Source organism: Camponotus vicinus, unplaced genomic scaffold (assembly GCF_025532165.1).
Source record: "Camponotus vicinus isolate PSW18456_S1 unplaced genomic scaffold, iyCamVici1.0 SCAF_10, whole genome shotgun sequence".
NCBI classification, from domain to species: Eukaryota; Metazoa; Arthropoda; class Insecta; order Hymenoptera; family Formicidae; genus Camponotus; species Camponotus vicinus.
Window position 1 is genome coordinate 2,224,791 of NW_028141946.1, and position 27,994 is coordinate 2,252,784.

Sequence of the window (27,994 nt, forward strand, 5' to 3'; positions counted from 1 at the left end):
ATAGTTTCCACTCTCTTTCTCTCCTTCTTTTTTTCTTTGCTTTTCATAAGTGAGTGTGATATGTGATGCAGATGTAGACAAACTTAATTTATTAAATCAGTTTATTAAGCAAAAAACAGTATCTCTGATTCTCATATCTCAGTTATGTCACTGCTCGTCAAAATGATAATAATAAAAAAATGACATATTCTAGGCGGAATCACAAGTTGTATATATTGCATTTGTTGCAAAAGGCCATCAATAAATACTATTGTTCTATTTATAAATGTATTTATGATGATACAGAGTAAAGTCTAAAAATTATATGGGAAAAATAGTATGTGAAACACACACAATAGTATCACGCATCCTAATGTCGGATAAAGTCGTGTAACATCCGGAACATCCGTTCGAAGTGTTCGGAGATGTACGGGGAGGGAACGAGGGAAAGGTAGACGAAGGAGAGGAACGTTACGTTTACGCGCGGGAAGGAGAAAGAGGAGAAGGAGGTTTAGAACACATTTCCGTATTACGGCGGTTCTCTAACAGCGCGATATAGAATAGTGTAAACTCAATTACACACACGCGCGTACACATTCACTCATTTACCTTTAGTGGCTCGTATCGCCTTGCATATTTCGATCCACGGATGCCCGTAGGAACTGCAAACGTCGCACACGTTGTTAGTCGAGCTTGAGGATGGTTTTTGTTGACTAGCTTGATGCCCGGGTGTATTCGGCGACGAGGAGCCCTCTCCTTTTGATTTGCACGTGATCGACGAGAAACGACGAGTGAAATCGATCGTGGAAGGCGACGGGGGAGAGGCCGGCGCGCGGATCTTGCGTGACGACGGCAATGTTGCTGAATTATACGATAGATTCGACGACGGTAGACCGGTGGAGGACGATCGTTCCGACGACGGTGACGATTTCGCCGTCGGTCGGATTGTGCGGCAGGAGGGCGAAGACAGGCGCATACACCGCAGAAGGTTGAGTCAATCGTTGACCAGCCCTTGGGAAACGCTGATCAGCTGTTCCTTCAAGACGCGGAAAGACGGTCGCACTTCCGGACAGTGTGCCCAACATTTGCGCATCACCTGATATTCATTGAATCCGTAAATTTAGATTGATTCAAGATAATTGGATTCGGAAATGCGAAGAAATAATGGTAAGTTACCTCGTAAACTTCCTTAAAACATGCTTTAGGTCGTTCCAGAATAATTCCACGCTGTACCCGCTCAACAACTTCCGTATTCTTTAGGCGGCCGTAAGGCATTTTTCCACATGTAAATACTTCCCACATGAGTACTCCGTATGCCCACACATCCGACTTCGAACTGAAGCGCGTATAATTCAACACTTCTGGCGGTGCCCATTTAATGGGAAATTTGGTGCCACCGCTACTGGTATACTGATCATCAAGTACATACCTAGGAGTAATTGTTTGATCAGTTAAATTTCACAATTTACTTATATCTTTTAAGTTAAGATTTTTTTAATTATCTGAAATGAAGATAATAAAATAATTCTTACCTAGCTAAACCGAAATCTGCAACTTTTACTACGTTTTCTGATCCCACTAGACAATTACGTGCAGCAAGATCTCTGTGTATGTAGTTATGCCTCTCTAAATATGCCATCCCTTTGCAAACCTGTAATACAGACATAGAAAAAACTTGATTAATGTATTATTTCTGAATTTGTCGGTATATCTTATCATCTACTGAGCAAAACTTGTATTACCTGTATACACATGTCTAATAAGAGGCCAACATTTGCACCTAATGAGGTTTCGTGACGGCGGAGGTAGTTGAGGAGAGATCCATGTCGCATATATTCCGTGACAATGTATATTGGTCTATCTTTACTGCAGACACCATACAGCTGGACTAGGTTTTGATGTTGCAGTTTTCTACATACAAAAAATAAAAATATAAATAATATTAATCTAATATTATAAAAAATACACACACAATATTTAATATTAAATTTTCAGGAAGGAAATAAAGTTGTAATAAAATATATTTATAGAGATTCAACTTAAAGGATCTCCATCAAAAGTTTTGGCGTAACGTAAAGAAAAGTAGGTTGAAACTTACGTCATTACTTTAGCTTCTTCTATAAAGTCGTCCTCGGACATGGTTCCCTCTTTCATCATCTTCACGGCAACGTCGATGGTGCCGCGCCACTTACCTCTTCGCACGACTCCAAATTGACCGGATCCGAGTTCTTCCAGCAAATGCAATTCCGCCGGGTCAATCTCCCATTTGTCTGCAAAAGAGCCGCCGTTAAGTGGCACAGAATAGCCGAGAGAAGAGTTTTGTTTTTTTACACATCTCTGTTTCTTTATATCATTTAAAAAAAGAGATTTAAAAAAAATAATTTTACAAACCGTGACTAAGGCCGGCGGTTGGTGGTACAGGACGATCACAAGGACTAGTCTTCAGCCGACTGGCCAGACCGCCGCTATTATGTCTATGATAATTCACCAGGTCGGGAATGGAACCGCAGCAATGTTTTTCCGACAAGTAAAATTCGCCACGAGTATTCTGTTTGATGTGGTAATGCTTCACGTGGGGATGTGGCCTGTGACAAAACGAAAAATTTTAGATTATAGAAAAAAGCCTAAAAGAAGAAAATAAAAAGCGCGAAACGATTTTAAATTGAAAGTCATTCAGCAATCAATCGAATCTATATTTAATCGATCGATGATTACTTAAATATTGTAAATCTGTTGACTTACACTTTCGTATAAAGGGAGAGGGTGTATAGCCCTTTAGTCGAGGAATTACGAACGACAAAACAACCTTCCTTATCTTCCTGCTTCAGCAACGACTCGGCGCGTTGTCTTGACATATCACCTACGTACCATCTACGACAGCGCAAGCGGAACAGTCATTTTTTTTACTTTTATCACATACGAACATCTTACGATTTATGTGAAACTTCTATCGAGAAGTATTTCGATAGAAAATTTGGTTGTTCGATAACTTGGGGAAAAATGGGAATAGCAACAGAACCTTATCGAACAGACAGACTATCGAACTCTGTAGTTCCCCGAAAAATATATGTATTAAACTCACTCATATTTCTGCAGTCCTAATAGTTCCTTTTCTTTGACGTAGTTGCTAGGAATATAGCCGATCGATCTGCAATTAAATGACTTTGTACAAACCGTTCCTCGCTAACGCCGCACTTTACGCGCGTTCTTTACCGCATAAGTAAACAATCCGGCTATCATGAATAATTATCACTGATTATACGAAAGAACATCGCTAAGATTACTGTTTGCGAGAGCTGTAACTGATTATTTTTCAAGATTGCCGGTTTTGATTGCTGCTATCGTATATGTGTGAGATAAAATGTAAGTTGTGTCGCAAGTTAAGTCGTCGGTCGTAAAAAAAGAAGTTGGTAAAGTAGTTCGTAAACGATGCTTGTGTAGTTGTTTCAAACAAAAAAATTATATACCCATTCTCATCCTTAACTTTCCACCAGTGCTCCTGGGAATCGTCCAAAACTTCGTACTCCGCACCCTGCGTTGTTTGCAGCAGAAATACATCGTTAGTAAATATTTTATTTAATAGCATAACGTTATATAACATGTTATACAATATTATAATTTATATTATTTTGTATATATTTATTATATTGAATTTTTTTTATTTTTACCTTTTCGAGAGACAAATCACCGCCTTCGATGGCTCGGAAAGGATACAGAGCCACTACGACTTTCGCTCGCAACATTATCTTTTCCTGTAAAACAAAAAATTTTTTAAAAATATTAGATATAAAATGTCAAGAGTTAGACAATGTTTTAATATTTACTTCAACGAAACATAAACTTACCTTTGTTTTAGAGGATGGTGTACCAGGTGTACCGCCTGGCATTATCGGAGTCGAGGGCGTTCCTATAAAAAAAAAAAAGATCAAGATTAATAGAGAAAAATTAAATATTTTTCAATGTCGATACGTTAAATTATTTTGGGAATAATTTGATAATTGTCATATTTGCTAAAGTACAATGAGGCAGAGAAATTTCGAATAATTTAATCTAATAAAGACGCACACCCGCGCGACACGTGGTGATTAAATAATTACTATTTTTATTCCGTTAAGCGCTGATCATCGCTTAATTTCACCGGACGGAGGACCCGACAGCGACGCTTGCTCTTCGCGATGCAACGATCAACGAGTACTAAACGGAACATCCCGACTGACAAGTGTACCACGCCGGGACGACCAAGCATACCAAACCGTGGATGCGAAGGACGACACTACGAGAGAGCAGTCTCCACCCTGTCTAGACAAAATCAATGCGACCTCAAACCTCCTACATCCCCTCTCCTCAGCATCTCTTCAACACCGTTCGCACGTGCACGCAGCGTCTGCTTCCGTCACATCCACGCGGCAACCGCACGCACCGAAATCTGGAGACGTAGGACGTGGAAAAATGCGGAAATTAATGTTTTCGATTTTCAATTCACAAAGTTCGTAGGCGATCCATTCCATGGATGCACGATTTCTCCAAGCGCGCGGCTCTCATGGTTTTACATTATCATTTAAATGCGGTAGCAAATCTCTCTCTCACATCGCAACATCCATATTTTAATTTATTTTTTTTCTTTATATAATGTCCGTTCCTTCAGTATCTCTCTTTTCCTTGATATCCTTCTTTCGAGTTTCATTACTAGAGGCAATCCTGGCAACGCGGTAAAGAGATTTTCGCCTGAAAGTTTTTTTGCGAAAAATATCCGGGGAGTATCTTCGCCATGCTCGAGTGGTTTTCTGCCCTTTGGGAAAAATTTCCCGACAAACGAAAAGCTATACGACCGGACGTGGAATTAAAAAAAGAAAAAATAAGAGAGAGAGAAACTCACCGCGAGAAAAACACGCGTACTACTCTCGGTACAGTGAGAGTCGGTATATTATACTTTAATTTTCTCTACCAAGATTTCCTTCTTCAAATTATATTCTCGGATTATCTCGCGAGAAAATAGAAACTATAAGGTTGATTGAATAAATGATTTTTTCGTTTGTTCAACTTCTACACAATAATCTTTCGGGAATCAAAATTTCTACGCGAATAGTTTTTCAATATAAGGTAAACGTATACGTCGCACGTCGGTATTCATAGAGATGCTTTTCCGAGGGACGTCAGGAGAATCTCAAGAAGGAAATCTCGGTAATGAAAGTCTCGCCGGGACACAAGGCCCGCGACGTGAAAAGAGCGTAACAAAATCCGCCGGAGGCGACGGAGTCCTCTACTTTCGGTGCATCTCCGAAAATATTCTGACTCTCGCGGAAATTCAATAAGTAGGAAAGAACCTTAAGAAAAGGAGAGACGTATAAGGTAAATCTCACGTCTGAAATAGCGACATCGCGATATTGAATCTTAGCATTGATTCAAATATATGACGTGATATATATTGTTAGGTGAGGAGAGACGTCTCTCGGTACAATGCACAATATACAATTTCATTTCTTTTTTCTCCCTTATACGATTTCCAATAAGACACGCTTCGAAAGGCTGCGAAAAAAAATCGTCACTTTCTGTCGCTTATTTGATTTATTGTACAGTTGAACTGGATTTTATTAACTTGATTTATTTTTTCGATATAACATATAAGTATAAAAATCGCGTATTAATATCCCGTGTATACGACACGAGATTGCGATCATAAAAATAAGAGAACATATTTCCTTTCTCAAAGCCGCAAAGGGATTCTACATCGAGATGCAAACAAATCCCTAAAGCGCCTGGACGACAGTAACCTCAGATGGAAGTCCGCTGATCTTCTTATCGATTTCGGTGACGTTGTTGCCGCTCAAATGGAGACTCCGCAATTCGACGACATCAGCGAAAGCGCCATTATCTATCGTGTGGATGTTATTATCAGACAGATTGAGATCTTCCAACTTGGAGAGACCTGTAAAAGTACCCACTGCAATGCGAGACAGTTTGTTTCCATCCAATCGCAGTTGCTCCAGCTGTAACAGCCCCTGAAACGTTCCCGGTTCGAGGGTGCTGATCTCGTTCCGTTGAAGATAGAGTCTCTTCAGACCGACTAGGTCACGGAGAAGCGCTTCGGAGATGCTTGTTATCTGATTGTTATTTAGGAAGAGATCTTCCAACTTGCTCAATCCTTGAAAGGCACCACTCGGCAAGCTCTCCAGCTGATTATAGTCCAAATGGAGGCGATTCAGTTCGGTTAACTCGGCGAAGGATCCCGGGGCCACATGGGCGATTTTATTGTTGTTGAGCCACAGGTACAGCAGTCCAGGGTTCAGATTCGAGAAGGATTCCGCCTCGATTGCCGGGATGTCGTTCTGACCTAGGTACAACCACATTAAGCTCGACAGACCGGCAAACGAATCCTTCGGTATCGAATTGATCCTATTGAAGATCAGCGACAGCGACTGCAAGTGTCCCAATTCCGCGAACAAGTTCTCCGACAATGACACTACGTTGTCGTCTAAATGGAGACGCTCCAATTTTGGCAGACCACGAAAGGATCCTCTCTTTAGCACGGATATTCGATTGTTCTGATTCAGATACAAGTGCGTCGCTGTCAGATTCTTGAAGGCATCCTCGCGAATCGCCAGAAGATCCAAGTCGCTTATGGCCAATCGATCCTCGAAACGACGTTGCGTAACCTCGACGAGTACTCCTTTGTAGTGACAAACGTTATAACCATCCATGTCCTGACAAGTCGGTTCCTTTTTCTGCGACGAGACTCTCGCCGAGAGTATCAGGATAACTTGCGAGAAAAGCAGAAGAAATCGCGACATGATCGAGTAGATCTATTTCGGTATGAACGATGCAGCAACTACAAACAAAACCGTCGAGTTCTACGATTTTGTACTCTGTCAAGGGGACGCGATTAGATAGCGGAGCGCGACTTTTGACATTGATATCCCTGCTACCGAAGCGAGAAATACCCACGGTTGCATTCTCGGAAGGGATCAGATGTCAAAGTTGACGATAGACGGAGACTTTAAATTCATGGAATACAATGACAGAGGTGAATTTTGCGTACTATTTGCATTTCTCTCCTTAGAGAGCAATAAAAAAATAGGGAGAATATCTCTATCAATGCTGAATTTAAAAAATTTTTTTCCGAACCGCCTGAATTGACGCTTTAATTAAAATTCGTATTAAATATCTCGTATTAATTACGGCCCTTATAATTGCAAATCCATTTTAACGAACCGCTTGCATTGCGGATGGCAGGTTGTTGTTCGCCACTGATTATCTGTAACGAGCAGTAGAAAGTACGTAATAGTCCAGTGAGCACCCAGGACAGTGAGGCGATCGCGAAAAGTGGAGTGAAACGGTAGAAAAATATCGTGCGGGTTGTATAAGAACGTCGAGCGTTCTGAAACAAATAATCCGAGTAATTTCCGGAATAATAATCCATTTTTTTCCCGAAATAATATTTCTTAAAATACATGCGTAATGTTCTCATTACATATTATCACACGTGTGCGTTATTAATATTTATAAATGTAAGTATCCTTTTTCAGAACGATATTTATTTTCCTCGCGGGGAAAGAGAGGAGACGAGGAAACTCGTATACACATACGAATCTCAAGGTCTCGTTCGCAAATTCAAAGGTTTTCAAAGATTTCGTGAAATCCGCGTCAATCACGGAAGAACTTTTCGCATATGGCTTTTCACGTCGATGACGAGTCGCGAGCGAAATATCCGAGGCAAATACTCCGTTCGATTGAGTTTGACAGATGAGACAAATATGTACCGCGGCGCACGAGCGATTTTCAAGGCTACGCACGTATTTTACGGCGAGCGATGTCGAGAAACTTTCTAAGGTATTGGTGAAAACATCAGAGAAGAGCGATTCGCCTCTCGCTCGCGAGGTCATCGAACGATGTACATCCCACTCACTCGGTTTCTTGATCCGCGGCCGGTCGGTCGGTCGGCGGTTAGTGACAAACCGAACCAAGATTACCAAACAGTGCTAATGACGAAAAAGGCCGGCGAATTTCAGCCGAACAGTAAAACGCGTGGAATCAGCATTCCTTGACACACGGCACTTTTAGTCACGCTTTTGTATCCCATTTCTTTTCTCAGGAATCAACCTTGGTTGGCGTTTATTATCTCTAGAAGAAGGCGATAATAGAGTATTGTCGCAAACAAACACGTATGCTGATAAATGTAATTGCGATTAATTACTTTCTTTTTTATTCGCAAGCGGCGCTCAATTATAAAAGAAAAAGAAACAAACGTATAATCATACAAAAGATACACGTCGTTGATTTTTACCTTATAATTCTTTGATTATATCCTTTTCTAGAAGTCGTTGAGATTTGTCATGTATTCTCTTCATTTGAAGAGAAACATTATTGTACCGATACACACTATACAACGACTGCGTTACCATCAGCACTCAACGCGTCGACGTCTATACAGCCGGTGAATGTCACCTATAATGGCCACATTACGCCTCGCGCAGCAAATATGCGCGAGAGTAATTGACATTTGTCTAACCATGTTCTTAATCGACTTTTGATACGTGGAAAATAATGAAAATTAACCAGACGCGATAATAAAACGAATCTTCGATTCGATTTCGCTCATGGATTAATTATCGAATATCCCTTTTTTTATATAACAGCTGAGATATTATTATAAATGATCGCTCGATAATTAGAGAGAATAAAAGGGAATCTATTCCTCATAAATAATTTACCTTGCAAATTATCGCGTGATAATTTCTCAGGCGTAATTCCGTCTGCGAAGCTGAAGATCCCTGAGGAAAGTTTGTATAATCTGTGTATGGATTTTTGTTATTTAATAAATGCAAGAATATTTTAGAGCATTCAAGAGTTCTTCTGATGGTGCGAAATGATCTACATACGATTGACGTTACGATCTTGACATTAGGCGTGGCAAGAAAGTTACCGTAGTACCGTTCTTATGAAACCTATAGAGGTCGGTCGCGCGCGCGCCTCCATGTAACCTTTTATTTTGCGCAAGTGATATTTCTGCGCGAATACAAATGTGCAGCGCGCTGATGCTTTCCCGAATCGCAGACCGAATAAAAAAATAAAAATAAAAAATAGTTGGAAGAGAAAAAAGCAGGATTTAGGAGCAAGAGCAAAAGCAAGAGCAAGAGCAAGAGAGAGAATGCGTTAAATTTCACCTGTATAGTGTGGTCACTCTACAATACAATTGGAGAACGCAAGCTTTAATTGTTTTGAAGCCACGATATTGTTGTGTAGATTTATCGTTACATCTCCTTGAACGTATCTGTTGAATGTTCCGAGAACACGTAGTCGCTTATATCGCGCTTGTAATTTTAATACCTCCTGCCATTAAAACGAATCCAGTCGATCGTTGCAAAAGGTATTCGAATAATTTTAGCTCATCGTAGAAATTATCGCGTACTCCGAGGACATTAGCCTCGCCTCATCGACGTTTGACAATAAGCCAGAGAGGAGAATCGAAATTAATATCGACCGTTCATGGCGTATGCCATATGAACGAGAACAGGTCGGGGAAAGATCGTCGAATCGTTTGGATTCCAAAGATGGAAAAGGTCGAGTCGACTCACCGGAATTGCTATGAGCGTGCCCGGTAACGTTACCGGTTGCCGAGTGGACCGCATTCGTAGCGGCGTTCGCGACCTGCTTCAACGCGCTGATCACCAGCATAGTTTCCCGTCGATTAATCCGATCGCGATCAGCATCTGGCGCGCGCGAGACACGAGACTCTCACGCACTCTCGACGCACCTTTGACTGCGCACGATCGAGCAAGGACGACCTCGACGAGCGAAGACTCGACTGCCCAAGCTGCTGGCTCGACGCGGACTGGATTCGGCTCGGGACGGCCTTAAACGCGCGACTGGCTCGCTCGCGCGAGCAGCAGCAGCAGCAGCACCAACGCGAAAGGGAGTCGTCGTCGTCGTCGTCTCGCTTGGTCCCCTTCTTCGGAGTTTCACCTTCACGGAAGTCTTCCCTCGCCGCCGATTAAAGCACGCCGACCGTAGACTAAGACGGACTCTTCGACACGCACTGTGACGCGCGATGCGAACGTTACGTGGAATGTTGTTCCTTTCTCTCACCAGTCCGGAAATTAATATATGTAATCGCGCGCGTGCAGGAATTAATTATATGTATAGGAAAAAATTTTAATAGTAAAAAAATTTTTTGCGAGCACGCACAACTGATATTAATAAAATTAAATTAAAAATATAATAACAATTGTACAGTAAAACGTGCTTAAACGATTAAATAGACGTTTTTCTCGTTTTTTATTCTAAGGAAAAAAAATTGTCTCTCAATTAAGAATCCAGCTTGTATATTCCAGTTGAGAGAAGAGAATCCAAGTAAAGATTCTCATCGCAACGAAAATAATATTCGCACGGAGAGATAAATTGACGAATATCGATATCGATTTCGCTCACCGCACCAAGAGAGGTGCATCGTGTACAAGTTATAGGACCTGGGAAAATGGCTTGTGACATTGTAGACTAGCTTACCGGCAAACTCAGCACTTTGCGACAAGCACCTATCTGTACCACTCACCCTCAGCGATGTCCAATTAAGTGTGCGCTAAGATTACCACGGGAAGCGGCAACTTGAAACAGCAGCGGGTGACAAATAAAGCGCGCATTTTAGCGCGACGCGGATAAATAAGCTTCCCGATTTTAATGAAGATAGAGGTACGCAATGAAACGTTAGAAAAGTGTCGCACCAGAAGAATAAAAAAAAAAAAAGAAAGAAAAGAAGATAAAAGAAGTCGAGAAGTGAAGGCGTGACAGAAAGCGTGATATCGTTATCGAGACTCGCGCTAAATCGAATTTCGAGCTCGCGTCCTCGGCTTCCGTCGCCGTCGCGTATTTGAGAACGCGATGCGATCTCCTCGAGTTTTCCGAGCACGAATGACGAAATACCGTACATCGCGGATACCACTCTCTTCGAGGCGAGACGTTCTTCGGAGCGAATTCCCGTGCGCATCTTAAATCACTCGGACCACGTTCGAAACGGATATCCGGGCGTCTCGGGAGCGATTATTATCCGAAAATATAAAAGCTTGGAGATCGTGGGCGGACGTGTAGTCTACAATCCGGGAGATTTCAGCTCGTCGAGAGATCCGCATCCTCTGTATACATCGCGAGTTCTTCAGTCTACCTAGGCACTCGAGGGATATCGATCGATCTTGCCTCTACAAATTCGCTGAAAATCCTCGTAGCTGCTATGCAGCGCCCGTATTATGCATTTCGAGTTCTTCCCTCGCGCGGAGCAGACCTCCCGCTGTTGCAACAAAAGCAAAGCTGGTTAATATGCTGATGACGACGACCCAAATCGCGAAAATAGGGAGTCAAACAAGAAGTGCCTGTCGTAGACAGAGCCGCTGCCGCTGCGTTTTCTAGGAAATCCGCTCCATCAAAACGTGGGAGAGAAACTGGGAGTGGATTCTCCGACCAGCCACTCTCGAGCCGAATGCATCATAACTGGGTTTCCAGGACGGACGTTATTTCACCGTCATGTATAAATGAAGGCTAATTTTAAATAGTTTTCAATTCGCGTCGTGTCTTTCGCGTTTCTTAATCGCAGGCGAGTAACAGATAGACGAGTATCTCATCATCGAAAGACGAATGAGCCGTAGCAATATCGATAATGCATCGTTCGCGCTATCACTTTGCATATTAGTGGAGTCGATTTCATCGGATCTCATCGAATCATCCCGGAATCCTAGCCGTGATATGCGGTCTTTACTTGAATTTCGGTCGATCCCGTCTCTACATTCACGCTACGTTTTGCACAAGCGGATTCCCGCAAAGCGGTTTAAGCTCCGACGCTTTTGCGGAAAACGGGAGGGAAAACAAGCTTCCGATATTATCATCTCGGTATTAACGACATGAATATACTTATAAAAGAGAATTCCTAAAAATATATATAATTTGTAATTCAAATTAAATCAAATTCAAAAAACGCACCAGAGAAAGAATAACTTTATCCGTATATTTATACGTGCGACTATAAATATGAATATATGTGAAAATATACTCTTTTCACATATATTCATGTTTTCATCTGAAATTTCTTCCTCTCTCTTTTTAATAATTTAACGAATCTACCTCAAAAAATAATAAAATAATATAAAAATAATATTGCGGACTGTTTCTCTTTCCACGAGAATCGCGCGATTTTTATAATTATTAGCATTATCAAATTTATTAAGCCATTCGTTCCATTTGATATTTTATTATGTTTATGATAAAAAGCGTACAACTCTCCCACCCTCTTCATATAGATTATAAAATCCGAACCGTATTTTATGTTTTTCCCTTTTAATTCCAAATTGAAATTAATAATCATCAAGTAATCTAGATAATCATCAAAATAGAAAATCTTGATATCGCTTGATATGCATTATTATGTTATTATTTTCGCTATGTAATTAATCCATTAATTGATGTAGACAGCTTACAATATGAAGTTAATTATATTAATACGTATAATGCGCCGGACATGAATGCGCGATATACATATGCGATATATTATGAATCACTTTTTATCTCTTTCCTGGATACAAGCCCGATAAGTCCTGCTCCAGATAAATTTACGAGGATAGAACACATGCGCGCCCAATCTGACAAAGATGTTCTCCCCCACTCTTTCTTCATTATCCGATAATAATTATAATTATAATGTATTTCGCGTGCGCGGAGATTATAATGTATATGTAAAACATTTGCTGGGGCCTGCATTATTATTATTATCCGCGTACTAATCGTGAGTTTCTTGTTTATCTCTCAAAGAATTGATATCATTTTAATATTTTTTTATGTAAAAAATATTTCGCGTCTCTATCGTTTTAAAAATTACACTTATTTATTTAAGTAATAATCTCGTTTAAAAAAGAGACTGAATCCACATATGTGTTATGATAATTGATTTCAACGGTTGTAGAGAAAAGAGAATATTTAAATATAAAATTATCGAGTAACAATCTAAGTCGAGACTCTAAATAATCACTAGCGAAAAAATTTAAGATTGAAAGAAAAATTAAAGATGTAGAAATGTGTTAAAAATATAACCATTAATTCAAGTTTCCGTTACATTGTATATTTTGTGTAAAAAAAAAAAAGAGAGTGAACGGTATCCCGAAGCTAATCGGACTAAATTTCACATTTCTAACGAACTAACGAAAGAAGAAATAATATGCTGATACCATCGAAATCTCCCAATTGATTTCGATAAAATCCTCCCGATCCGCCAATCGATGCAATCGGTAAAACGTATAAAAAATTGGAATAAACATTATTTCAGCTGCTGGAATTGCTTCTATCTAGCAGCAACACAACGTTCAAGATACAGGAAGGATCGCACTTGTCAATGTGCTGCCAATCAATACGTGGAGAGCAGCTAAACTCGAAGCGCTTTTTACGACCATTTTCCATTTGCGGTTCTCGCGGTCGCCGATGAATCCCCATTGAGAGACACAATTGTGCGCCAAGAACATCCCTGACAGTCCAATATTCAAATATGCATTTAGATTTATGCGCTACTCTACCAGGTACCTCGAATACTTTGTTAGATGGAGATCTCAGTATCATTAATAACTCATAATTAACGCATAATTAACTCATTAATTGTGCAAAATTGATAATGCAATTCAACGTGCGCCTTTCGTAAATTACTTGTGTTTTATAACGCGCGCGATTAATAGTAAATGGTTCCTTTTTTCCGCAAATTATAACACAACTTTTCACTATACACGTAATTCAATAGATACACGTACCAGCGGAATCAATTCTGTCTCGTCGGCCTTTTTTTTGCGACCTCTCTCGTTTATACATCCTGTGATCAAATACTTCTCTCGAACCGTCTCGCATAAAAACACAATATAACACGATGTATCTGTCCGAGGCTATTAGATCGGCAGTTACGACTATATTCAATCTCGTTTTACCACACCTCCTTCCCATCACTTCCCTCTCTTATTGAATCTACATTTGCCAGTGCGCCGTCACGTACGATTCGACCTTATTTATTATTATTAATGGTAGATGTTATGGAACGTTATCTTTTGAGAAAAGGAAGAAGCTAGTTTACTTTATGGAATATATCTCGGAGATAAGAGGATTGTCTCGGCGAACAGAAATAAGACAGAATAATAAGAAACACAAGGAAAATTCAATATTTCATAACATTTGCGCCGAATGAAGCATCCGTACAAGATGAAGATATACGAATGATATGCGACATAGTTACACCCACACAAAACTATATAATTACAGAATATACATACACAAAATGTACACTTGTATTCATAGCGAAATTTCAATGGAGCCAACTTCATTTTACGATCACCCGATAGACGCTCATTCATTCCCAGCGATCTCTCGTGCATATAACAAAACCGGAAGAGAACTCAATCATCTTCATTCGCAAACTCGATTACTCGCTATTCGAGTCAACTGAATAGTATTCACGGCAGTACAATATCGCGAGCGCGACACTTTTCGTCGCTCTTACTCGCGCAGTTCAAACTATAGATAACATTCGCTAATCTAACTGTATGCTATCACTGCACTCCAGACGCAGGATCTTTCAATGGGATCCCTTAATATCGGTAGGGAATAACGGAGAACTGAGTGAAATTGCGGTTCGGTGTCGCGTCGCGATTAATTTAATCCGCCCTCACGCCTTGCGAAAACGAGGGGAAATCAAATTTGCGACATCGCGCAAACACTTCGATGTTAACGACATGGATATCCATAAAAATGAGTTTCTATAAAAATCTCCAAAACCTTCAATTTAAAATTACAGAAACAAGATGTAAATGGAATTGTGCATTTATTTATACGTATTATTATTATACAAGGTGTTTCCTAATAAGTGCGAAAAATTTTAAGAGATGATTCTTTGTTGAAAATTAAGGAGGATTTTTCATATAAACATAAACTATATCCCTCCCTGTGGAGTTACATTCCTCCAAAAATGGAGGTAAAAATTAGGTTTTTATTTTTTTTCAAATTTGAAACAAGTTAAAGAATTATCCACCTAATTTCATTTCTTTAATCTTAAATTTAATTCTAAATTTCATTTATCTATCACGCTAGTAGATCTCTCTAACGCGATATAATTTTACAGAGGGATCTCGCAGAAGAAGGAATGTAATGTATGACAATTGACGTCGTCCATTCCACTTTCCACAATGAGAGCCGCTCAATGTTGATTACCACCGTAGTTATCAGGTTCGTTTGGCCATTTAGTAGTCCATCTCGTATACCCGGTATTTTCTAAGGCCTCGCCCTTAACAGTAACCCAATCACCCTCTTCAAAATAATCATGGAGCCCAAGCCAAGCCGCGTCGATGGTTTTATCTTGCAGCATACGCAAAAGGACCTTCTCCTCCGAATCCGAATTGATAATCGCCAAATGACCTAATGGTGTGGTATAATAAGTATAATGGAGGTATTTTGCTTGAGACTATCATTATTACGTCAATTCTTTTCACTCAGACGGTATAATATTAAGCCAATTATGAAAATTCGCGTAACACGTGCTCGTAAGCACATTAATGACCATTTGATTGCAGTATTTTTTTTACCTCCTTCCTGGACACAAGCTTGGCGAGCTTTGTTCCACGTGAGTTTGCGTGGATGAAGCTTGTGCGCACTTATTCCAGGTGTGACAACGTAGCCGTCCAATATTTCCTTATTATTCGGTAATTGTTTTAATGGTTGTTCATCGTATATATAAAATATTTGCTGACCCACGTGATAATTATTATGTCCGTTCATAACAATCACGTGCCTCTTATTGAGTTCCTCTGATAGAAAAATTAAGAGAGATTTTAATATTATTAAGAGATATTTTAATATTATTTTCCGAAATGTATAAAGAATGTTTCGCGTTTTGCTAACATTTCAAATTATTTTTGTACTTATGTAATAAATCATGTCTAAGAAAGCGAATGAATCATGGGAAATCCATCACTTCTCGTGATAACTGATAATCTAGTGTTTAATATTTATGAAAAAAGAAAAAAAAAAAATCCACAATGATTTATCTTTTCTTTTCCTTTTTAAATGTTAAAATATTTGTTTTTATTGTATTTACAAATGGCATATAATATATTATTGGACAAGAAAAATGTTATTTACCTGCTTCACTGCAATTTTGATTATTTGATGTTAGTGATTTTAATGGATCGATCTGAGTGTCAGATCTTTCATCCAATGCACGTCCTTGCGCTTGATACCAAAAAATAAAAAGTACTGGAAGATACTTGAACATTGTTAAATGTTACTATTTGACAGGCTTGTGAAGTAATGCCATAACTGGACAGCTAATGTCTTTATAATGTTTCGTTCGGTAAAATACCGATGACCCGAGTTGGGTTAAGAGAGCAAAGATTAAGATTGTAAATTATTTGCTGATTTCAATAAAGTAAACAATAAATTAATATATCATTGCGCATGATCGCGTAACTAAGCTGCAATTACGTAACGAATGTAATTTCCACGATTTAAATCACTTATTATCTTGTTTTTTTGTTCTATTACATAAATGTAAGATTCTTTGTGATAAATTTGATCTGTAATATTATGCAGATAATCGTATTGCAGACAATCGTATTTTAGTGGAATTGTTAATATTGTGTTTTTGATTCATAAATACTAGATTTCTCATTCGATCTTTGATACATTTTTTAAATACAATCTTTTTTTATTGAGCTTTTTTTGTAATTCTTTACCATTTTTTTAGTATGTCAACTTATATCAATCAGGATATTTTCTCTCATAATATTCTGAAAATTCAACATTACAAAGACGGTAGCAACAATAGAAAAACATTTTCCTGATATAATACATCTAAGAAAAATTATAGATCTAACAAAAAGTAAATAAAATAATGAGAAAAAGTAATTTTTAAAAAAGAATGCAAAAGATAGTGTGAGAAAAACAGCTTAGCCTACGATGGTTAAACTACTGAGTAACGTGGCACGCCTCACTGACCAAACGCACAATTTAACAGCAAGAGAGATCGCAGCTAGAGGCATTTTGCGACGATACGATACCGATATAAAGTAGCAGTTAGAAACTAGAACCGGCTATCTCTGCGTTAAAACATGTTATAATTCTATTTGCGAAACGCAGGTAAAATTGGCAAAGATTCTAAAATACCATATTTTAAACGCGTTTAATATAATAAAGAAAAAGTAATAATGCAATGATGATTGCAATAAAAAGCTTGTAAATAATATATAAATTTGCAAATCGTAAATCAGCTGCTCCTCGAATAACTTAACTTGTATCTGCACGTGGGATGTACTTTATATGTGCGCAAAAATGGAGAGGCAATAAATATGGCAATGGAACAGAATTTGTAGCTCAAACTTTCAACTGAAAAACGATTTGAATTAAAGGCAACGTTGCCAGAATCACTCAAGACCTTGTACACATTTTTTTCCTCGAAAAAGGAAAAGGAATATTAATAGCTTCTAGCAAAGAGTTTTCGCACGTTCGCTCTATCAAATTCGAGGCACGTGTGAGTATAACATTCTTTACAAACTCGATGATAGAATATTTGAAAAAAAAAAAAAAAAATCTTTGAAGTATTCACTCACCAAAGAGGATAACGACATGATGAAAAAGTTCAGAGTCAATTCGTTTCGATTACTCGGGAATCCTTTGAAAGAGCGTTCTTGATCAATTAGCGTTTATTAGTCAGATCAGTCATCGCGACGTGTCTTTCATGATCAACCGAAAGCTTTGAACGACATTCGCGTCTCTGAGAATCAAACTAAAATCATCGCGACGCTTTCTCACCGACACTGGAAGATCCTCTTGAAGATTCATTCAGGGTTGCGAATTTAATAGTCCCGAACGAGATTCGCAATAAGAAGGAAACGTCGCAGCGCGCGCAGTTACACTGACTGAGTAGTTCGTTCGGGAAGTAGCTTTGGGACTTTCTCAAGCAACGTTACGTTAGTTTCACCGTCACTGCCGTCAGTTCCGTCTCTCTACTCATTCATTTTCTTTTCTTTTTGTCTCTTTTCCCTTCCCGCAATTCCCCAATCGAGCCAACTCGGGGGATCTCGAACTGGTTGTGCTCCATCGGTTATTTAATCAAATATCTCTCACTACAATTTATCGATTATCCGTCCTACGACGTAGTTCTCTACATGCTTTTATTTTACGATACGCTTCAGCGTGCAGATTGTACGACAGACACATCTCCGCCTTCTCGAGTACATCCCATGGATGACGCGTTACGAGGAGCAATCGCTCGGAAAACAAAACGGAAAATGAAAATGGCTGCGATTTACTTTGATGTAAAAATAATCAATTGACTCGATATCATCGATCGACATTCGATTCGACGAAGCGCGCAAATTAACGCGACGTTAACGACTCGGAGCGTCTCGTATACACGCCGAGATTCGCACTTTAGCGCGAAAGCGAAAGAGAAAAAAAAGAAGAAAAAGAATCGGACGAAAAAGAAAAATGCACGCCCGACGACGAGAGTCAAGGATGCTCGAGGAGATAAAAAAAAAAGGGACCGCTGCTGCGTCTCGCGATGCCCCGTGTATCCGGAGATAGTTAAGATTTAGCTCTCGGCTGCATTCATTTGCTTAACTGTAGCGCCTCGCAGTCAAGCGAACTTGTTAATTGCGTGCTCGACCTACTCGACGTTCATATAATGGAGTCGTGTCACGTCTGATATAGCGGCGGGCGAGTTAAAGCGGCAGGACCCGGATGAAAGATGAAGATCCACGAACGAGGGAGAAAAGCGCGAGAGAGACCGATACTCATGGAAGCGTAAACGAGTGACGTATTCGAGACCATTCGCATTCCAACTTTTGTGCGGCCCTCGAATCCAGCTTTGCAAATTTCGTCGCGCGATTATTTATCTCAAATTGGCGAGATTTTCGACGAACATAACGCAATCTCTTACGCGAAACATATAATGTCATAAATCAAGATAGGGGTCTCGAGTAAAATTGCGCCCTGCCGCATTTCTAGCACCGAGGATCGAATATTGCATGCATAAATGCAAGTCTATCTCCCGCGAAAACAATGCACAGATCGGCACTACATCGCGAGCGATAAATTCGGGAAAATGCGAGATTTTTTAGTAAATAACTCGATAGATTTGAAATCAATGAAGAATAATATTGTTATTTAAGCGGAGAACGTTTTCAATATCAGAACTTAATTCCAAACAGTCTCTATAACGGAGAAACGCCCTAAGCGATTACTTTGATCAAGTTGGGATAATTGCTAACCGGATAATGGTCGTTACGTAACACTAGCATCAAGTTTTAGCACAACTATCGGAAAAGCTAAAAAACGATAATAACACGTCAAATGTTCGACAATGGACGTATGATAAGGGAAGATGCTCTTCTTTAAGTAAATAAGTTAAATAATTAAATCAATTCTCGCCGGCATCTACCGCTTCGGTGCATCACCGAGATGAATTCGATTAATCTCTCGTGAATCAAATTTGTATTTTTATTATGCGCGTCTCGGAAGCACATCGAGCATCGTCTCAATACTTAGATTTGCGATTAAAATATCTCAAATTCAATTTTGCCGTTAAGTAGGTCAGCTTCGTTCAAGGAACTCTTCGCCAAGACTATCGTAAGTTCCGTTTCGTGCGGTTCGCCGCCAATATATTCCGCTTCAAACTTTAATACAAATGTATGATGAACCAACACATTCGAGAAAGATAAATTTCTGGAAAGAGTTACCGTCAAAAATACGATGAAAAGGATGATGCATGGCGGAAGGCAGCTAATAACTCAGCTCATACTCTGCATTTCGCGTTAATTTGACGCTAATAGTAGCGTGCTAAAACAAAAATACATGTGGGCACTTATTTTACGCGATCGCTCGATGGCACACGTATCGATTTTTAATAAAAGGCTGTCTAATAATAAGATTTCCTCGGTAAAAACTGTCATCTCTGCGTCATATCATTTCTGGATAGAATATCACGCTTTTGGATATTTGCGAATGAGGAGAGATAATATTTGCAGACAAGAGATACGTCTGAAAGTACGACGCGTCGAGAATCGAGTTCTAGTGTATATCTTTCGCAGCGTCTCTCTCTTTGTAACTTACGTATTACGTACTTTACCGGAAGACAATTTCTATCTCCTTAACATCGTCTTTTGATCTAATAAGTAACGAGCGCTTCAGCGATAATCAGATAGATCCATAACGAAGGAAGAGGTCGGAGGGAATTTCGTCTACCATTTTCCGTGTCGAGAATAGAAACGCGAAATTCGTCTCGCGAAATCGCGATGATACGAAATTTCAATTACCGATCCGCGGTATCGGGAGCACCGTTTCGTTTGGCGAAATCGAAAGGCCTGTCTTGCCTCGAGCGATAAAGGAACTAGGACACTCGGGTTATTGGGGAGGAATGACGCTTGACCGAGGCGATTTTACGACGCGTCGCGTCGATTCGAGTTTCGACGTTGCAATTCGGAGAGTCAGAGCGTTTCAACGGTACACAAAAATGTCACGCTTCCTGTTGTCTAAGAGAAAAGTTTTCGTGGCAGACGCCAGAGACTTTGACATTACGCCAATTCGCGGATAGTGCTCCTGTTCACGACAAACTCCTGCTTCATCGTTTTTCGCCCGTCTCGTCCACGACAAAGATTTCAGGAATGGAAGCACGCATATATATTTACGTGGAATTTATCAATCATGCTTATTATCTCAACCGAATAACAAGAAATTTTCTGCTGCCTAGAGATGACATTGCTTTTTAAATACATTTCTTCATCTTTTTTCATTAAGAGTACAAATTTCGTGAAAGTTGCACAAAGATTCGCATGCGATACATTCTTGGGTACCGCAAACTTTGAAACAATTTCAACTTGAAGACGCACATAAAACGCTTTCTTCGAGTTAAAAAATTCTGTATCGTTAGACAGAACGTAAGAAATCTAGATTCGCGGAAAATCAGTTGCTCGGAGACAATCCCCTTCCGGCGTCCTCATATTAGCTCGACAATCGTACGAGGAAAACGAGATTTTCTCCAGAATAGAGGAATCCACCGTTTATTCCGATAAATTCTGATAGATAATGTCGCTCCCCGTGGCAATATAGACTAGAGCTAATGCACCAGCAAACAAAGTGTCGGTCGATTTTGAAACGAGATAGACTCGTTATTGTGCGCACCACTAAATATTTAACGGGAGATGAAGAGGCAATCAGTTAATTACACACTACTGATTACATGCATTACTGATCACTGGTTCATTTCGCGTTTATTATTTCAATAAGTTTTGAGCAATTTTTTCCGCGATAACGAATATTTATATATTGCACATATATATATATATATATATATATATATATATATATATATATATATAATATATATATTCAATTGAATCATATAATTAGCCTGTGTTTCGGCATGAAATACGGCGCCCAATAATTCAACATTTCGATATTTTAACAAGCGTATCATTGTACGTGATAAAACTGGATGATATATCGACATAAAAAAATTCAATGCAAATAAATAAAGCTCTTCCGGATAACGTTTGATTCGTTCTATCGATTGCGTCAATTAACGAATCCTAGCTATTAAACGACACGATAGCAGCGAGACTCTCACGTTGATGTCAAAATGAGAAACGTATCGATTAATCAGTAGGCTAATTAAAATCCTAGTGGGTTTTGTGAAAGACAAAGGCAAAAGCGTACAATAAATATACAATAAATATAAAGTACGAACCGATCGTTGAGCGGGTCTGAGTTTGGATGATCGGATTATTATTCGCCTCGGCGTTCGTTAACTGTGCACGATGGTCGGATGAAATAGTGGTCGTCAAGATGGTGTTGTTGATGGTACTGCCAGGGATGGATGTCGATGTTGTCGAAACTGACGAAGTTGTTGAGGACGGATTCGTGGCGTTCGTAACCGATTTCGTGGACCAGGAGCTGCAGGTGTCGCAGCCTTCGGCGGAGCGTGTCGATAATCGGCAGCAGGACCAACGTTTTCCACTCCAGAGCCCCGCGTGATAACGCCCGCTCAAACCCGAGTTTTCACTGCACACTACAAATAAATATCCCACTCACTTTCATTTCTTAAGAAAGATATATTCACGGATGTTTTTAATGCGATAGATTGCGACGAGATCCTTTTTTATATGGACGCGCAGGATATTTTAGAATTTATCCCTCGAAATATAATATTGATTCAACCTTTTCAGTCATAACGGATATCAATTTTACTGCAATTTATGTTGCGAGAAAAAAAATTAATACTTAAGCCCCCAAATCAAGCACGCACGTATTATGTTATGTGCAATAAAGTTTTTATAAATTATCATAAAAATTATGTCACATCTATGAACTTTATACTTGTATTTATGAAATATTATTTTAATAAATTATTATTTTTTATTAATAAATTATTATTTTAATAAATTACTGTTATTATTTTTATAAATATTATTTATAAAATACAAGTATAAGTTCTAACACGATATGAAATTTCTCTCCATTTACAAAAGCTTAGAGCCCGAAAGCATTATCAATATTAATGCCTCCAGCATATACATAATAAAATATCAAGATAAATCGGAAAAGTAATAAGGATAAAATACATAATTCTTGCTTGTCGTAAGAAGCTTTTATCGCGTCCAATATTTACATAAAGCCCACATTGAATGTCAATGCGAGGGAGACGAAAAAAAGAGGAAAATGAAATGAAAAGGGAAGGGAATAAAAAAAGGGAGGCTTACCAGCGCGTATGGCACGTATCCACTCGGCGCGATCCTGCTCGCGAGCTGCGAGTAGATAGAGCGTATACTCTTGACCAGCTTCTCGGTATCCCACCTGGAAGGGTAGTCCGGATGGTATTCCGCCGCCTCCGCTGCCCGCGTCGCCGCCACCCGCCGCATCGCCGACACCACCGCCTCCGCCACTTCCGGTGCTACCACTTCCGAGACTGGCAGTCTCCACCACGTGGACGCTCTCCACGGCGATCCGTCCACGTTCCTTACGGCGCTGTAACAAACGATTTCTAGAATTAGAATTTAATAGTTAATACATTAAAATCCCAGCATGCTGCAACCTCCCGATCTGGATCTGTTACCAACAACTTTCACCAAGTGTAGCTGTAGTTGAGATATTACAATATATTCAGAAATATAAATTTTATCTTAAAAACAGTAGACATATAACATATAATATAATATGTATGCAAATATATAATAAATATATAATAAATATATATATATATTTGCATATATATTTAATAATAATTGCTAAATAAATTTTGCTCATATTTATATCACAAATTTGATAAAGTGAGAGGAAGAGTAAGTGATCGATAAAAGTACAAAATGCTTTATTCGGTATGATATAAAATAACTTAAAAAATATAAAATTTATTAACTGTAGTACTTTTAAAATGTTTTTAGAAATAAAATAAAAAATATAAAAAATTGTTTTATATTGAAATTATACGTCTAGGATTTTTTTTAATATTTAGAATATTATACATATATTTTTATATAATAAATAATCTGAAATATGCTCGTTACTAGAATTGCATTTAACTGATACGGTCTTAGGTGTGCCATCATTTCTAACGATAAAAAATCAAATTGCAATAAAATATTCACACATTGCAGTGTAGACCAATTCTCCGAATTTCGAGATATGATATAGTTACGTTTCAGATGTGAAAAAGTAATTTATGAGCACGGATGGCATCGAGCGACTCTCCCCGGGGAGGATTCGTAGCGGAATTCATGATAAGTGGTTCGCGCGCAACATGGATTTTCCATCCGACGACGTGGGGATTTAATCAAACATAGACAAAAGAGAGGAACAGGAAGAGATATCCTAATTTGATCGAAACTTTCTTTACCTCCACTTTGTATGATGGATCTCGCGACGCGTTGAATAAATGAAACCGATCAAGTCGGTATATCGGGAGATCCGCACGTGGAGCGCGCTGTCGTCTCGACCCAAGACTGACACGACAGATGAACAGACAGACGTTCAGAAACGGACAATCTTCTCGAAACGAACAACGTATAACGTAAAAAGATCGAGATTGATCCCGCGTTTATTCGCGATGTCCTACAGTGTCGAGAATCGATAGATATACTGTAGCTCGATACCGCGGATCAAATGGGACCTGAATAAAGCGATCAGGATCCGACCAGAGAACAATCGTTACCGCCGAGGACCAAGGCGCGCGTCGCGCTCCTCCGCACTCGTCGTCTTCGACGAGAGAGATTAAGACGTCATAGACTCGTCCAAGGAATCGTCAACTCGAGGAGTCTGGTATCGGGGTACCAAACGAAACCGGAAGAATCAACGTAGTCAAATTCGTTGCGCTTCGTCGAGACCGACCTCGAACGACGGCCACTGACTGAACGAGCGAACAGTATCAGGAACCCAACGACGGAGCGGAAGATAGGATGAAGAGTAGGAGGAGGAGGTAGGATGGAGAATTCACGCCGGGCGCCTGCGCCAGTAATTTTACACACGATATCATGGTGCATGTTATCCGCCAACCCTCTATCGAAAGCAGCCCGGTCCACCTTCCTAACAGCTCGCTTGGCTACGGGGGTAGCTATTGGACTACTAGTCGCGACCGCGCGCAGTTACCGAGCCGATAGTTACCGATTATCACTCTGCTCGTCGCTAGAAGATCGAGGAGACCATTGCGACAAAAACGGAATTGACGTCCGCTATTCTCTGATGAAATCTACATTGGGATGAACATAATTATGTAAATTAATCGTAGTAATTAATATGTAATTAATGTAAATTTAAAAACTAATTAAAAGATTAATAATAAGGTAAGTCTCTTTATATCTCTCTCCAGTTTTTTATCTTTTAATTTAAAAAACTATTATTTTATTTAAAAGAGAAATTAATAATATTAAATATAAATTAATAATACTAAATTTTGTGTCATTGTGAACCAAAAAAATTTCGAAATAGATGTTTCTAATGTTTAATGAGGAAATAATTATTCTCATTATATAATTACAAATGTAATAAATTAATGCAATGGTATAATTAAAAATAATAATTGAAAAGGTTGCAATGTATTTTAATTATTCTTTGTATTTAGTTATTATCCGTATGATTTATATTTAATTATAATTTATTATTATTAACAAGATTTTTTCAAGTATTATTTATTACAATTTCTCTTTGTAGCAATAGCAATTCTTCAATATAAGACAAGAATTTTATAAGAGTAATAAAATATTGTTGTAAAGACAATAAGCTTACTAAAATTGAATTAGCTATTGTTGTCATATGATTAGTATAATGTAGATAAGGACTAAATTGATCGTAGAGAAAGAAAGATTCACACATCATATTTTATTTAATCTCTCTTATTATAGAAAATAAAATTTAGATATTATAAATTTCAAAATTACTCACCTCTCCATCTCCATCGTAGTAAATAAGATAATGTTTTGTCAGCACAAACCATCGTTGCTTGTAATTGACTGGAGTGAAGCGTTTCTTGTTTTGGGAACGTTTTATCATAAATCCTTGACGAATAACATCTCCACCTTTTGACTCTAGCTTTCCATCCTTCCCTGCCATCACAGAGGGAGGACCTCCCTAGCAACAATAAAAATATCATTTTTATACATTGTAATAGATCTGCATTAGAAATTAAATATCTTTAATATTAAATATTGCACATTCTGAGCATAGAATTAGAAATGATGCTTGTTGCACGCAATTTAACACTTTTACATTATAAAAAAAAAAAAACAAAAAATTATATTAAAATTATATTTTATTCAATTCCTCCGTATTTTGGTTTATCTCGGGTGTATCCGGTCTATATCCGAAGTGGCAGGGAACGCAAACGAATCTCTAAATATAGCACACTGGAATTTTTTCCTCGTTCTCCAACCCGCTTCCTGCCTCCTATAATTCAACTCACGTGTCGATTATCGAGCAATTATTGTCCGCATCGTGAACGCCAAGTGACCGGTACTCCCGCGTATAACGAGACGGAAATGCAAAAAACGCGAGCGAACGTTGCCCAAAATCTCCAAAGTGTCAACGCACCGAGAGAGGTGCGTGTACGCAGGCAGCGCGAGGACACACGTATATGCGCGGTTATAGCCCGTAACGTTTCGATAATTCGAATTCTACGCACGCGAGACGCGAGGTCCAGCGACCCAGCGGTCTTTATCGGTCGCCGTCTCCAACATTCTCGATCGAAATCTCGCTCTTACCATGCAACAGATATGCGCTAGCACCACGCAATCCCGACACTTGTCAAAAGCATGACCGGCGCCCAAACAAAGAATTCACGTGGAACGTACGCATATACACACACCGACAATCTGTCAAACGAAGACGTCTCGCGGCGACGTCGGGAATTCGCGAGATATCAGGAAATGCCTCACTACGCTGGTCAACGTGGCAATCCGTGGCCGCCCGCGAATAAAGGAACGCGTGCGCGAGAAACGTCAAACGATAATCCGCACTGACACTTGGACGTGCCGACTACGTCGTCTTGAGTAAAAAAAATTGATGAAAATCTCGTAATCTCCGATTTTCCTGGGCTCGTGGAAACGACGTGCGGGATGCTCGTCGACTCGCGTAGTCCGAAATGTGACAAAATGGCTGACTAGAATTGTCGTTGTCTGTCGCTTTGTTTTTCTTGGAAGCCGTTTATGCGGATTGTCGTATGTAAACATAACACGGGAGGAACATCTTTTCAGCGTTGATTTAAACGATCCGGAAAAGAGACTTGCTTTGCTTCCCTAGATCAGTATCGAGAGAGTATGATCTCGGTTACGTGTTTATGGGACGCGAACTAACCTATCCACTTGTTTGAAATCTCGTCTCTCGCGTCGACGAGAGGATTCCGTTCATCGTCGGTTCATTGCCGAGACATTGAGATATTGAGACATGGCAGCGCCCGAAGCGATACAAGTCAGTTCCCTTCCATTACCGCCCGTTCAATATATCAATTTGTACACGGACGAGAATGTTCGTCGTGGCAGAGCTCCGCGACCACCGCCGCCGATACACGATAGCTACTCTATGTTCGGTAACGTGTTTAATGCGGATGACACGATTATCAGGCCGTTGGAGGCTCAAGGAATCAAAAGACTGTACCCGCAACACTTTGACCGACGACGTGAATTGAAGAAGCTCAATCATTCTCTGCTCGTAAATTTCTTGGACTTGATAGATTTACTTGTCCAATGTCCCGACAGTCCCAGACGCGCCGAGAAGGTAATGTATCTGTAATTTGAATGAGCTTTTGTTAATGCTATAATTTCTGACATTTTGACTTTGATTAGAAAAATTGTAATATTCTTGAATAACAATTATTGATACTTTTATAGGTCGAAGATTTGAGTTTGTTATTCATCCATATCCATCATCTGTTGAACGAATTTAGACCGCATCAGGCTAGAGAAACATTACGAGTTATGATGGAATTACAACGCAGACAACGTCTTGAAACAGCATTGCGTTTCCAAAAACACCTTGAAAAAGTATATTTATTATTGGCATTTTTAATTTCTACATGTTGATGATTTCTATTTCTTATCGAATATGATGTTATTCTAGGTTCAAGAAATATTGCAACATGCCTTACAGATGCTTCCAGATACTTCAGAACTAGACTCTAAACTTGCAATAAATACAGATGTTATGGAATCTGTTGACAACATGGGTTTTAAACAACAAACTCAGGATCCATGCAGTCCAAGTGACCGTATTATGTGCAAAGTGATAGATGATATGATTTCTTCGAATGGACTATTTTGAATATCAATTAATTTATCAATGAATATGGTATAATAATTTTACATATATACATATAAAAATTACAATGGTGATACAAGAATAAAATGTGATCTTTTTTAATATTATTTATGTATTTACATATTATATATAAATGCTAGGATTAATTATTTAAAAATTAGGTTAAATTGAGAATTAGTTTTAAGAATAATCTGTTAATTTTGAAATATAGAATTTAGAA

At 39.1% G+C, this 27,994-nt stretch overlaps 4 protein-coding genes across 8 annotated transcripts; 1 reads left to right on the forward strand and 3 right to left on the reverse strand.

The window, feature by feature from the left end:
• Window positions 1–83: 83 nt before the first annotated feature.
• Window positions 84–27,761, reverse strand: Btk29a (tyrosine-protein kinase Btk29A). Of its 5 annotated transcripts, XM_083079508.1 has the most exons (16): window positions 27,340–27,761; window positions 27,115–27,243; window positions 25,408–25,593; window positions 22,734–22,998; window positions 21,722–22,042; window positions 3,825–3,886; window positions 3,648–3,731; window positions 3,447–3,511; window positions 3,062–3,127; window positions 2,722–2,850; window positions 2,371–2,564; window positions 2,078–2,249; window positions 1,722–1,890; window positions 1,512–1,630; window positions 1,156–1,408; window positions 84–1,075 (listed from the first exon to the last, which is right to left on the reverse strand). In XM_083079508.1, exons 2-16 carry the CDS (start codon window positions 27,157–27,159, stop codon window positions 974–976), a joined length of 2,232 nt encoding a protein of 743 aa, XP_082935634.1. In that variant the 5' UTR covers window positions 27,160–27,243; window positions 27,340–27,761; the 3' UTR covers window positions 84–973. The 5 variants fall into 5 exon arrangements, with proteins under 5 accessions (XP_082935634.1, XP_082935635.1, XP_082935637.1 ...); XM_083079509.1 differs by lacking the exons at window positions 27,115–27,243; window positions 27,340–27,761 and adding an exon at window positions 26,223–26,401; XM_083079511.1 differs by lacking the exons at window positions 27,115–27,243; window positions 27,340–27,761 and adding an exon at window positions 25,925–26,026.
• LOC145960245 (uncharacterized) lies at window positions 5,562–6,827 on the reverse strand. Its single transcript, XM_083079561.1, has one exon. It carries the CDS (start codon window positions 6,765–6,767, stop codon window positions 5,727–5,729), a length of 1,041 nt encoding a protein of 346 aa, XP_082935687.1. The 5' UTR covers window positions 6,768–6,827; the 3' UTR covers window positions 5,562–5,726.
• On the reverse strand, window positions 14,790–16,367 carry LOC145960256 (hemolymph lipopolysaccharide-binding protein-like). Its single transcript, XM_083079583.1, has 3 exons — window positions 16,120–16,367; window positions 15,564–15,785; window positions 14,790–15,396 (listed from the first exon to the last, which is right to left on the reverse strand). The coding sequence occupies exons 1-3, from the start codon at window positions 16,250–16,252 to the stop codon at window positions 15,179–15,181; spliced, it is 573 nt and encodes a 190-aa protein (XP_082935709.1). The 5' UTR covers window positions 16,253–16,367; the 3' UTR covers window positions 14,790–15,178.
• Med7 (mediator complex subunit 7) lies at window positions 26,590–27,994 on the forward strand. Its single transcript, XM_083079581.1, has 3 exons — window positions 26,590–27,234; window positions 27,348–27,500; window positions 27,577–27,994. Exons 1-3 carry the CDS (start codon window positions 26,905–26,907, stop codon window positions 27,775–27,777), a joined length of 684 nt encoding a protein of 227 aa, XP_082935707.1. The 5' UTR covers window positions 26,590–26,904; the 3' UTR covers window positions 27,778–27,994.

Excerpts from the sequence above, each read along its gene's own strand:
- LOC145960245 (XM_083079561.1), bottom strand. The coding sequence starts at position 6,767 with ATGTCGCGATTTCTTCTGCTTTTCTCGCAAGTTATCCTGATACTCTCG.
- LOC145960256 (XM_083079583.1), bottom strand. The coding sequence starts at position 16,252 with ATGTTCAAGTATCTTCCAGTACTTTTTATTTTTTGGTATCAAGCGCAA. Across the intron at positions 15,786-16,119 it reads TCAAAATTGCAGTGAAGCAG|AGGAACTCAATAAGAGGCAC; the intron begins GTAAATAACATT and ends TTTTTCTATCAG. Across the intron at positions 15,397-15,563 it reads AGCTTGTGTCCAGGAAGGAG|GTCATTTGGCGATTATCAAT; the intron begins GTAAAAAAAATA and ends CCACACCATTAG.
- Med7 (XM_083079581.1), top strand. The coding sequence starts at position 26,905 with ATGGCAGCGCCCGAAGCGATACAAGTCAGTTCCCTTCCATTACCGCCC. Across the intron at positions 27,235-27,347 it reads GTCCCAGACGCGCCGAGAAG|GTCGAAGATTTGAGTTTGTT; the intron begins GTAATGTATCTG and ends ATACTTTTATAG. Across the intron at positions 27,501-27,576 it reads TCCAAAAACACCTTGAAAAA|GTTCAAGAAATATTGCAACA; the intron begins GTATATTTATTA and ends ATGTTATTCTAG.
- Btk29a (XM_083079508.1), bottom strand. The coding sequence starts at position 27,159 with ATGATTGAGCTTCTTCAATTCACGTCGTCGGTCAAAGTGTTGCGG. Across the intron at positions 3,887-21,721 it reads TCAGACCCGCTCAACGATCG|GAACGCCCTCGACTCCGATA; the intron begins GTTCGTACTTTA and ends TTTTTTTTATAG. Across the intron at positions 3,128-3,446 it reads AAAGTTAAGGATGAGAATGG|ATCGATCGGCTATATTCCTA; the intron begins GTATATAATTTT and ends ATTTAATTGCAG.